The sequence below is a fragment of the Urtica dioica genome, chromosome 10 (genome assembly GCF_054948205.1).
Source record: "Urtica dioica subsp. dioica isolate 48M chromosome 10, U.dioica_male_clone48M_v1_H2, whole genome shotgun sequence".
NCBI classification, from domain to species: domain Eukaryota; kingdom Viridiplantae; phylum Streptophyta; class Magnoliopsida; order Rosales; family Urticaceae; genus Urtica; species Urtica dioica.
Genome location: NC_142765.1, coordinates 7,236,545 through 7,249,128, shown reverse-complemented (window position 1 = coordinate 7,249,128; position 12,584 = coordinate 7,236,545). Strand labels below are relative to the sequence as shown.

At 34.6% G+C, this 12,584-nt stretch overlaps 2 protein-coding genes across 2 annotated transcripts; one reads left to right on the top strand and one right to left on the bottom strand.

Moving 5' to 3' along the window:
* Positions 1–3,656: 3,656 nt before the first annotated feature.
* On the bottom strand, positions 3,657–4,085 carry LOC149383338 (uncharacterized). Its single transcript, XM_089628986.1, has one exon. It carries the CDS (start codon positions 4,016–4,018, stop codon positions 3,815–3,817), a length of 204 nt encoding a protein of 67 aa, XP_089485112.1. The 5' UTR covers positions 4,019–4,085; the 3' UTR covers positions 3,657–3,814.
* A 4,185-nt stretch (positions 4,086–8,270) lies between these two features.
* On the top strand, positions 8,271–11,601 carry LOC149383337 (glyceraldehyde-3-phosphate dehydrogenase, cytosolic). The gene is made up of 12 exons (XM_089628985.1): positions 8,271–8,385; positions 8,548–8,571; positions 8,677–8,777; positions 8,907–9,022; positions 9,125–9,224; positions 9,736–9,882; positions 10,002–10,062; positions 10,317–10,414; positions 10,521–10,663; positions 10,765–10,848; positions 10,949–11,038; positions 11,131–11,601. The coding sequence occupies exons 1-12, from the start codon at positions 8,382–8,384 to the stop codon at positions 11,174–11,176; spliced, it is 1,014 nt and encodes a 337-aa protein (XP_089485111.1). The 5' UTR covers positions 8,271–8,381; the 3' UTR covers positions 11,177–11,601.
* The last annotated feature ends 983 nt before the right edge of the window (positions 11,602–12,584 follow it).

The window sequence follows — 12,584 nt, the reverse complement described above, 5'->3', positions numbered from 1 at the left end:
ATGTCTAATTCCCAACAAGATGCTCATGCAAGAAAGCAATGGTCGGAACCAGATGGTCCCGAGGCTCTGCGATCTCTGTCGCGGCTAGAGACTTTGAAGGCTCCATGACTTTAAGTGGAGCCATAGCCGAGGACTTGCTCAGAGTGTGGACAACGTGGCAATAGCCCGTTGGCGCTTTGGGTTGGCCTCTTCCTTCCTATCTCTGTAAGAGACCGGGTAAACCTCACTAACTTAATGAAGTTAATAGAATGCAAAATATAATAATAAAGGTGGATAAACTTACTCGAGTAAGGGTAGTAATAATAGCAATCCAAAAAGTCTGGGTCCGGTAAGTAGTAGGTCGAATGATCGGATTAGGGGATATCAAAGATTTGAGACCAATCTGGAAGATCTTGTTCTTTGTGTTGAGGCAAGGGACCTGAAATCAAATACCAAAATTAGATAACATAACAGTAATAAAACTAACAAACTATATAAAGGTCCGAGCCGGTTGGCCTCTTCCTTCCTATCTTTGTAAGAGACCGGGTAAACCTCACTAACTTAATGAAGTTAATAGAATGCAAAATATAATAATAAACGTGGATAAACTTACTCGAGTAAGGGTAGTAATAATAGCGATCCAAAAAGTCTGGGTCCGATAAGTAGTAGGTCGAATGGTCGGATTAGGGGATATCAAAGATTTGAGACCAATCTGGAAGATCTTGTTCTTTGTGTTGAGGCAAGGGACCTGAAATCAAATACCAAAATTAGATAACATAACAGTAATAAAACTAACAAACTATATAAAGGTCCGAGCCGCACCAAGTTCTGAGAACTCGGCAGCGACTAACAGGGCCGGCCTAGCCCATGGGCAATATAGGCAGTTGCCTAGGGCCTCCAAATTTTGAATAGAAAAAAAGGCCTCATGTTCTTAGTCTGGATATTATACATGGACTTATGTTGTTTTTGTTTTCTATTTGTTTTTTTTTGTTTATATAAAAGGCCTCAATTTTAATTTTTGCCTAAGGTCACAGTTCACATCGGGCCGGCCCTGGCGACTAAACAGTTGTCGAAACAAAAAGCTCCTTCAACCTAGAAAAAATAATCTTTCCATTTTTCCTGACTGGCCGGAAGAAAAGTCACTATCTTCTCGGAGGTGTCATGCGCACAGACATAGTACAAAATCTTGTTGGTCTGGGGATGACTTAAGACTATAAAATTGGGCAAAGTCTTCCAGTCCCGGAGGCACGTTATAATAATTAGAGCCCATAAGGCCGTCATCCCAGCAAAAACCTTGTAAATATTGAGAACAAGTTGGGTCGAAGCACGACCCAGGTCGGCCACAAATTGAGAATTCAACAGGTGCATCGACAACCCCATGATCACCCTCAAAATAGCGCTATTGAAAGCAACCTTCCCAGGTGGATGGTTGCACACCCGTTCATATTCGTCTGGGACCAGCAAGATAAACCCCTCAGGAAGTTGGAACTCTTTGCGCACGTTCTCAATGTATGAGGATGAGACCCAATAAGTCCATTGAGAAGCAAAAACTAGCCCTCTTTGAGTTCCAAAACCTCTTCCTCGAGGTTGTCTTCAGGGGCATCCACTCCAAAGGTCCGACCACTAGGACCAGGCGAGTCGGATTCGATAGCACCACTTTCTACCCCTGTAGTCGACGAGGCTGCAGGTTTCGGGCCCGAACTCAGAGGGGCTTCAATCTGCTCTACGGATGTTGAAGCACTGGATTATGAAGAAATCTCTTCCCCCAATAAAATATGGAGGAATCAAAATCCCTATCCACAAGCTCCTTAGTCATAAGCTCGGGATGTACGGGGATGGTGGAAAACTTCGGACAATGCAATGCCAAAGACGGGTCGGTCCCAGCCGACTTTCGGAACAAGATACCAATCTATATCTCGGAAAAAGGGATGCTAAGCCCAGATGGGAGAATGATCTCCTCGAGATCAGGTTCTGCTCTTCGGACCACTCTAGGATCAATTCTCAAATCCGATCGTGACAACCTCCCATCTTCTATGATATCAGGTAATAAACTATAACTCCTAGCATAACAACAAAACTAAAACCAAGGTCGAGAAGCTTTAAGAATGACTCTCGTCATTGACTACGGAAAAGGTGCAGTAACACATGCATCAAGAATAATAAAAGACATAAATGATTTACCCAGAAGATTTGGGGATTAACAAGTTTGAAAATCAAAGCTTTCGCCTGGAAAAAGCGTCGGAGAAGCCAAAAGGTTTCGTGAAAGTCGGAGAGGAGAAAAGTTAACGAAACTTGGAAATGTTTTGAAATGAAAACCAAAATCCATGTAAAACCTTATATATCCGCGCAACAGATGGCCATGATGAAGCGTACTGAGGAAGCTTCGTATATCTCACGGTGGACATGGACAATCGCTACGTTTCGAATAAATCAAACACACAACGACGCCGTGCAAACAATATCGACCTAAACATAGGTCCGAAAATATTCCTTCTCTGCCAATACCGAGGAGACAAAATAGTAAAAATGTTCGAGGTTTAATTGAATGGAAGATTAAACTATGTAGTTCCTTACCAATTTTACTAAATACTAAGAAATGGAAGGCTACTATTACTCACATCATTCGAACTGACCCAGAAGGCTACTCGGAATCCTGAGAACAGAGATATCTAACACCGAGTTCGAGTCAAATAGGCCTGAGAACTCCTGAAGCTTAAGGAACGACCCATTCATAAGTCAAGAACAAACCCTATCAGGCAGAATTTCGAAGAGAAGAGAACATGGTAGGTCAAAGACTAGTCAAAGAAAAATAAACACGTGTTAAACCAAAGCAAAACGCACACCTCGACGGTTAAGGCCGAGCATCTGAGGAATAACCGTCCACTACTAGAGTAGCGACAGTAGGATCGTGAGATAGATCACCACCACGATCCGCAACACCACACCCGCAGACACGGCACGTTTGAGAACCCAAGACTCCTATAAATAGGAAGAGGAGCAGAAAAAACGGAGCAGATTCACATACACACAAGCTCTAGCCATAATCTTAACCCATCGTTCAGCACCCTTATTTACTCTCTTTCTCTTACGATATTAGTTTGTAGTTAGAAAAAATGTTGCCTAATCACTCAGAATCCCCGGGACCGCGTTGAAAAGTTTGCAATTTTTACTAATTTGTATCCTTGTAGATATATTTGGGCATCAATAAATCAACCTAAACATATAATAAAAAAAATCTATGTGTGGATATAATGAAGTCGATTTTAAAATGAATTAGAATAACTATAAACATATACATGGGCATTTTGAAGTTGTTTTTAAACGCCATCAAAACATATGAGAATTTAAATTCATTTTTAAGTCATTTAAATTTTAATGGGCATATTTTAATCATTACCTCTTGACATAAAATTTATTGGACTTCTTAAAATATTTAGAGAACGTCTTAAATTTATGTCTTTAAATATACTATATATAGTGATATATCCTCCCGGTTCATTTAATTTAACAACAATGATAATAGTAATAGTGTGTGTGTGTGTCTGAGAGAGAGAGAGAGAGAGAGAGAGAGAGAGAGAGAGAGAGAGAGAGAGAGAGAGAGAGAGAGAGAGAGAGAGAGAGAGAGAGAGTACTTGAAGTCATCCTAAAAAAAAGTCTATAAGGGATGATCACGGAGATGAATAAAAGTTGTTCTATTATTAAGGACTATGATTTAAGAAGAAGATACATATATGAAGATACTAACCAATAATAAGAAATGACTATTATAGCTAGGAAAGGAAAACATAGCTGGATACAATTTAAGTACTTTTTTTTTCTCTTCCTTCCTATTCTATTAAAATTTAGCAATGCAAGCAAGCAAGAGAATGGCTGAGGAAACCCCGTCTTCTTCGAGATTAGAAACGCTTCTCTTGAACTTCGAAACTCTCCCTTTGTTGCACTGCATTATCTGCTTTTGCTGGCCATGGTATTGGGTTTGGTGTTGATCTTTTTGTACTTGTTGTCTCTTCTTCATAGCTTCTTCAACCTTGGAAACCATACTTCGCTTTATTTTCAAGCGTTGATGAAAGGAGATATGAAGAGAAAGCTTTGATGATAGGAAGTTTGTGTGGAATTATAAAGACATACAAACCTTCCCTCTTTTTATAGGCTTAGTATAGTAGTACCAAAATGCCCTTTGTCATGATCTCAATACATTTGTCACTTCAATAATTTATTGTGTGAATTGCATGTATGTATAGGCAGGCTCCTCTTTTCAAGAGAGTTGTCTATATTTCTAAGACAAATAAGTGTTATTATTTTGTATAGATACATGTACTGCGTAATCTGCATAATACACATGAATATATGTCTATTTACATGTGGGGTTATGTACCGTTTTTATTTATTTATTTATAATTGTATGATATATATATATATATATATATATATATGTATATATATATATGCATGGCAGCATGGGACCCATTCTCTTGCCTAGGATCAAATTATCTTTTCAATATATGACATTCATTAACCTCATGACTATCCTCTAATAAAGGATAAAAACCATATACATAAATGCCTAATATGTGTGTGTGTGTGTATATGTATATATTGTACCGATACCGGGCTTCTTAAGTAGCGCCAATATTCCAGCTGAGGACTATTTGAGATTAGGGTTTAATTAAAAACCCAAATTAAGTTATTTTAAGAATGGTACTCTAATGAAAAAAATTATAAATGTTTCTTGTAATTACATATTATATTTCGAATTAATCTAAAATGTGTTTCAATAATCAAATAAAATCTAGTCTAAATTATTAATAAAAATGTTCAAAGAAACATTACTTCCCACTTTCATTTTAATTGATAAGTTTCTTCATACTATCATCATTATTGATCCTTGGTATTATTGCTCTTTTTTTCTTTTCTAATTGGAGCTCTCTTGGATGATCATTACCACATGAAAGATGGCAAAACGGGGCTTTGGATTTTTCTATAAACACATGATATAATTGATACGAGGACTTAGAATAATTATCTTAGCTGGTTTAAATGTAAACAAAAGGATTAGTCTTTTTATATGTTACTAAAATTATAAGTGGTTTAACAAGGACAAAGTTTTATGAATCAATTTTGAATATTAGCCTTCATGTTACTAGGCTAAATAATTTTGTATAAGATCGAATTATTAGTTATGATTAGCTATACACAACTAATACTAAGTACGTAAATAAGGTCAAATTGTAATAATTTGGAAGTCTCTCATTGATATATACTTAAAAAGCTTGCCTTGTGGAATCCTTGTCGTTACAATGAAAGAGAAACATATATTCATGTGCTAAGCCATGTGACCATGTGCCCTTGTCTTCATTCGATCTTCTTTGATGACTTTCAATTTGGACCATTTATAGGACATTAGGACCCTCTGCGTTTTTCTTCTTTAATGAATAAAGAAAATCTTTTTTGAACTCCCCTTTTCAATTATTTTTTCCGATTGGATGATATCGTGGGAATAGTGAGTAAATATATTCAATTCATATAAAGTGTTATATTTTGATAAAAAAAAAAAACAAATCATTCTAATAAGGTTACTTGTACTGTATTTTATATCAAAGAAACGTATTATAATTATTATTTTCCTTAAGCTTCATAATATCCTACTGCGTATACATTCATGCAAGTTTGTCACGAGTGCATGGATTTCCCCGCTAAGCGCTAAGAAATAGAAAAGAAAAGTCTATGATAAAGATAAGAAAGGCAAATGCATTTTCTTGTGATTTCCATTCAGAGAAAAAAAAAACTCTTTCTTATTTGCTTAGTTGAACTCATGAAGCCATTCAATTCAACCACGAGAAAGAAAGCACGGGAACTCTTTTTTCTTATGGGTTTGGCAATTTTATTTATTATTTATTTTATATTACGTAAGCCACATGAGGTAGTCAAACGATAACGAAGAGAATAATATGATAGCCAAACATCATTATGAGGCCTAATAATGAATATATATATATATATATATATATATATATATATATTAAATGCAATAATTTAGCTTAGTTTTTCTTTTTAATTTCTTTTTTATATGCAGCACTTGAAAATCTAACTTCAAATCTAGCATGTGAAAATTCCCATTGTGGATAGACATCTATGCCATGTTAGGGATAAACATCAAATACGGTAAAAAGAAATGAAAATAATAGAACAATTAGGTATTATTGGATTTTACTTCATAATTCCAAGATTGTCGTCAGAAATAATAGACAAAAAAAACAAAATACAGACCAAGATACAATGAATTAAAAAAATGTGAGCATAGAATGCATATGTTTTTTTTAAATGGGATGTCGGCAATTTTGAAAACAAGGAAACAATGGCCATGTTTTTTTTAAATGGGATTTTGGCAATTTTGAAGTTGTTTTGTAAAAGAGTAAAGAAAACTGAAAACAAATAAAAAGTGTTTTTGGAAAAAAAATTTATTCTCATTCTCTCCTCCTTTTCCTCATCTTCTCTTTTCATTTTTTCAAAAATGAAAATGAAAACTGTACCAAACACTTTTTTCAGTTTTTTCAATTTCTCAAAAACAAAAATGAAAATTGTACCAAACAGTTTTTTGAAAACAACTGCAAAATAATTTTTCAGTACAACTACAAAAATTAAAAAATAGAAAACAAAAACTTTTTGAGTTAACTACCAAACACAACCTATATTTCGGTTCGGGTTTGATCACTCTCGCCCCAAAAATAAAATGACATGAAGAAATAAAATAAAATAGTACAGACTGGATCTTTGTTTTCGTTTTGTACCTAAATTCATTCGAAATGTGTTATATTAGAGCACTATTTGCAGATTTGCAGATTTGTCAATATATATATCAGGGATAAGTTCATTCAGGAAAATTTATGTAAAATTAATAGTGGAATTTGTGTATAAAGCGTATGATAATGTGTTTAGAAGCTTTATATCTTAAATGCAATGGTTAAAATTTTCATCTACATTATAGTAGTTTTTTTTTTTTTTTTTTTTTTTTCAAGTAGCAAATCATTATATTCATTAATGTTTATATTTTTCTTTTTAAGAATTTCTATTCTAGTGTTCGCGATTTATTTAATTTTATCTACATTTTAAAGTTTCATTTGTAAAGAACATTTTTGTTTATCTTATAAGAAAACAAGACGCTTGATTTAAGGCATCCATTCTTATAGAACTACATCCATTCTTATAGAACTATTTTCCTTTTAAAATACTCTTTCTGATATTTTCCTAAAAAAAAAAAATTAGAATCACGGTTTCCAGGCCTATATGGATTTTGGAAGGAAAAAAAATAGTATTTCAACGATACAATATATTAAAAATAATAAGTCTACAATATAAACTGTAATTTTTTAATAAAGTCTACAACAATAAAAAAAAAAAATTAAAAAAATATATACAAATATCAAGAAAAATATTTTTTACAACTTGAAAAAATACTTTCTGAAATAAAAACCAATGCCCACGATTTTCGTCGATTTCTGCCGGCGACGCCCTTGCTGGAGGGTGTGTGGTCGACGAAGACACTATTTTCTATCGTTAGTCAATTTTCATCGTTTTTTCGTTTTCTGCCACTAGTCAATTTATGTCTTTTTTCGTTTTCTGTCGTTTGACAATTTTTTGTCTTATCATTTTTTTGTCGTTTTCGTATGTCTTTTGTAAATTTTTGACGCTTTTTGTTTACTGTCGTTTTGTATGTCGTTCGTCAATTTTAGTCCTTTTTTTTGTCGTTTCGATATGTCGATTGTCATTTTTTGTCGTTTAATATGTTGTTTGTCAATTTTATGTCGTTTTTTAATGTCATTTGTTAATTTTCGTCGTTTTTCGTATGTAGTTTGTCAATCTTCGTCGTTTTTTTTCTGTAGCTTTCGTATGTTGTTTGTGCTTTATTCTTGTGGATGTTGTTTAATTCTTTTTGTTGTCGTTTTTTCTTCTTCTTCTTTATCTTATTGAAAAATAAATGCTGTCGCGGTCGCTAGGATTGGTCCAAAATATAACTTGGCCTAAAATATAGTTGTGGGCCAGATTGTCAGACTCAAAACTGGGCCTCATATCTTGCCAAAGCTGACATGGCAGCTCAAGAACCTCTAAAAAAAACATCCTAATCCTCACCCACTAAGGCACATTTCTCAACAAGTCAAGAGACCAATAAAACGACAAGCACCCATTATAGCGACACGTCACGACGACACAGTCAGCTTAAGTAAACGGTTACCTTTTTTTTATCGCTCGTCAATTGGACGGTCAGGATCAGCCGAATCATTTTAATATAATACATGTTTTCAAATAAACAGTTCTCATTTTTAGCTCGCAACTATACACTCTTCTAGTCTCAACTTTTCTTATTCGCTCGAATCTTCTCGATCAGTTCAAGCTTTCGTTTGATCATGGGTAACGATCTTGTTCCTCTTTAGGTTTTAGTTTACAGTTCGTGTTTTCGTATCTAGTTGCGTAATGATCTTTGCTGTTACGATTTTTCGTTTGTGTTTTAATTGAGTTTTCGCTTTTTTTTTTTTTTTTTTTTTTTTTTTTTTTTTTTCTGTTTGTTTCCAGGGAAAATTAAGATCGGAATCAACGGTGAGTTGTCTTTGATTCTCTGGTGTTTCTAATTGAGCGGCTTATTTTTTTTTAATTGATCATAGATCCAAGCTTTTTTGTACGAAAATTTTGCATGTACGATAGGTTTTGGAAGAATTGGTAGATTGGTGGCTAGGGTTGTTTTGCAGAGTAAGGATGTTGAGCTTGTCGCTGTCAACGATCCTTTCATCACCACCGAGTACATGGTATTTTTACATTGAAAAAAAAAAAAAAACTGATTATGATTTTATCACTTTTTTTCTTCATTATTTGAATTGGCGATGAAGATGAGGATTTTGATAATTTCACTCCATTTTTGTTTTTGGTGAGCGCAGACCTACATGTTCAAGTATGACAGTGTTCACGGTCACTGGAAACATTTTGATATCAAGCAAAAGGATGAGAAGACTCTTCTCTTTGGAGATCAGCCAGTAGCTGTTTTTGGCATGAGGTATATGACATCTTAATAGATTTATTATTATTATTATTTTTGCATTAGTAAATACATCTTTAGAGAAGGTTTTTAAATAATGAGACTGGTTTATATACGTAGGAACCCAGAAGAGATCCCATGGGGCGAGACCGGAGCCGACTACGTGGTCGAGTCCACCGGAGTTTTCACCGACAAGGACAAGGCTGCTGCCCATTTGAAGGTATGAAATTTATCGCAAAATGTATTTCTGGTTTTGAAATGTAGCCTTAGCTTAGTAAATTTGCGATATTCTAGTGGTTAGAAGCTTGGTTCAATAAGTTATATGACTAGAAAATAAAATGAAATGAGCAATTTTTTTTCTGTGTATAAACCTTGAATTTGAGCTTGATTCGGTGCTCTGCTTTCACTTGAACTGACTTAATTTTGTGATATTCTAGTGGTTAGAAGCTTTGGTTCAATAAGTTATATGACTAGAAAAAAAAATGAAATGAGCATTTTTTTTTTCTGTGTATGAACCTTGAATTTGAGCTTGATTCAGTGCTCTCTGCTTTCACTTGAACCGGCTTATTTGGGGCGAATAATAATTGCCTTTTGTCTCTAGGCTTATATTCAGGAAATCTTTAGATGATTTGAAAAGGGTCACATATTTTTTTAATTGATTTAGTGTTACTGCGGCGGAAATATGGTCTCGTTAAAACCGACTATCTGATGGATGATGTCTGTCTCCTCAGGGAGGAGCGAAGAAAGTCATAATCTCAGCTCCTAGCAAAGACGCTCCGATGTTCGTCATGGGTGTGAATGAGCATGAATACAAGCCGGAGCTTGATGTCATCTCCAACGCTAGTTGCACCACGAACTGTCTTGCGCCACTTGCAAAGGTTCCTCTTTGGCTTGTGTTTTAAATTATTTATTTATTTATTTATTTTAAAATTTGATATTAACGCTCTTGATTTTGTTATAAAAAAAAAAAATAAATAAAAAAAAATCTTTTCCTCAGGTCATTCATGATAGATTTGGAATTATCGAGGGTCTGATGACTACCGTGCACTCCATCACAGGTTAGCAATTCAGTGTTTCATTTATATAATTTGTTCGATGTGGGAATTATATCTCCCAAGATGGTGGATTTTTGGGCTCACTCCTAGGATCCTTTATTTTTGGACCTGAGCTCGTTTGAGCTTTATGGACTCATGGCTTTTTACGTCTTTCCAAGTCCCTATATATAAGATCCTTTGAATCATTTACATGTATTTCAGTTATGTAAACATGTAGAGCCTATTTCTTAATGTGTTTTTGCAATTTTTTTATTCAGCCACTCAGAAAACTGTTGATGGACCCTCTGCCAAGGACTGGAGAGGTGGGAGAGCTGCCTCGTTCAACATCATTCCTAGCAGCACTGGAGCTGCAAAGGTTATATCTGAAATTCCTCATTTATCCGATTTTTGTAATTTTTACATCTTTGCAACCGAGGTTTAAGATTTGAAATCTGATCGTCTATTATCGTGTGTGTGTGAAGGCTGTTGGGAAAGTGCTTCCGTCTCTGAACGGAAAATTGACCGGAATGTCTTTCCGTGTTCCTACTGTTGACGTCTCAGTGGTCGACCTCACAGTAAGGCTTGAGAAGCCAGCCAGCTATGAACAGATTAAAGCTGCTATCAAGTAAGTAATGTATTACTAGACTGGAATTTTTTTTTTTTTTTTTTTTACTGTCCAACTTGTGATTTCATCTTTTTGACACCTCATGTTTTGTGGCTTCTCAGGGAAGAGTCTGAGGGAAAAATGAAAGGAATCTTGGGCTACACTGAAGAGGATCTTGTTTCCACCGACTTCGTGGGTGACAACAGGTATTGATCAATATCGTATACACGTATATGCGTACATATTGAAACATTTTGCTGGAATTGTTTTTATAATATTGAACTGAATATTTTCAATTCTGTACAGGTCAAGTATCTTCGACGCCAAGGCAGGTATTGCTTTGAACGACAATTTCGTGAAGCTCGTCGCGTGGTACGACAACGAATGGGGTTACAGGTAATTATCAATCGCCAATCGCATTGGATAAGGTCTTGTGCATTTTACTATCGATTACACGGAACCGAAAGTAATCTTCTGTGATTTTGCAGTACCCGCGTGGTCGATTTGATCCGCCACGTCGCAAATACCAAGTGAATTGGGCTTTGGCTAGGCTTAGAGGATCGCTCGGCCACTTCGGTATGAATTCTGCTATTGGCTTTCTTTCGTATCTGAAAATAAAATAAAAGAGAGATGTGTCTGTAACAACTAAGGGTATTTATATGCCCTAGTCTTTTGAGCTAAATAATGCTTTAGGTTGAGACCTCCTTAAGTTTCTTGTTTTCCAAAGAGCAGATGTTTGTTGTGGTGGCTTGCTGTTATTTTTGTTTCATCCTTCTATATCTCTAGTAAAATAATAGCTGAAATAACCTTGGTGAATATTCTGCTCTGATAATAACCTCTCTCTGGCGTATATGCTGATAAGAAAAAGAATAAGTTATCCGACAGAGTTTTCAAACTTGTTTCTGCCTTATAAGAACCCAAAATGATTGTCATAATGAATGCGGGTTATCTCTTAATTTTGTTGATAATGTTATTTTACGCAAGTCTCGGCTTTTAGAGAGATTTTATACCGGCTATTTAAATGTTTCATTTTTTTGTTGGAGATCTTGAACAAAAAAAAGAGTACAGCAATTTTTTCTGTACAAATATGATAAGGCCCGGGATTGTGATCTCGTGAAGGGAGTCGTCTTTCTGAATTGGTTGTATGTTTTGTGCGTGAACAGTAATTCGTAGGGGTGTGCTATGAGTTTAGGTGCAAGTCTTTCAGAATAAACTTATGGTTTATTTCCTCATTCGAGAAGAATAAGTTTAATTGGTTGAAAGCAAGGATTCGAATACCGTTACTGATGCCGTACCGAGATTTAGATTTTGCTGGATTCTCGGGAGATACTTTTGGTTTACCAAGGTATCCAATGAAAGGGAGGGTAAATTGTACTCATGAACTTACCATTACCGACGGGTTTTACCGGCAAATACCGAACTTACCGAGGGGTATCCAGTGGACAAATATTTATCTAATTTATATATATATATATATATATATATATATATATATATATATATATATATGTGTGTGTGTGTGTGTGTAAATTAATAATAGTGTTAAGATAATTCAAAAAAATACTAACACTTTATAAAATTTGTTATTTATTAATATTTGTGGATGTTAAATGTTGATAATACTAAATAAAAAAAATTAAAAACAATTGAGGAATTAATATAGTTTGTGACATAAATACAAATTAAAAAAAAAAAATTTGTTCAATTGTGACATAAAAAAACTTTCCTACAATTTACTATGTCAATTATAATTTACTATGTCAATTGACGACTAATTCCGTGGTAGGTATGATTTATTACGTCAAATAAAAATTGTGACATAAAAAACTTTCTTATAATTTACTTGGCCTCAAAATAATAGGAAAGTAAATAAATTACAAAAAAAAATGAATTGTGTTGGCAGCAAAAGTCCAATCAGAGTCTTTTTATTTGGCTCTTGCTT

Bases quoted from the DNA above. Each gene is read 5' to 3' on its own strand.
- LOC149383338 (XM_089628986.1), bottom strand. From the start codon at position 4,018: ATGGTTTCCAAGGTTGAAGAAGCTATGAAGAAGAGACAACAAGTACAA.
- LOC149383337 (XM_089628985.1), top strand. The intron at 9,225-9,735 runs GTATGAAATTTA...CTGTCTCCTCAG, and splicing joins AGGCTGCTGCCCATTTGAAG to GGAGGAGCGAAGAAAGTCAT. The intron at 10,415-10,520 runs GTTATATCTGAA...GTGTGTGTGAAG, and splicing joins GCAGCACTGGAGCTGCAAAG to GCTGTTGGGAAAGTGCTTCC.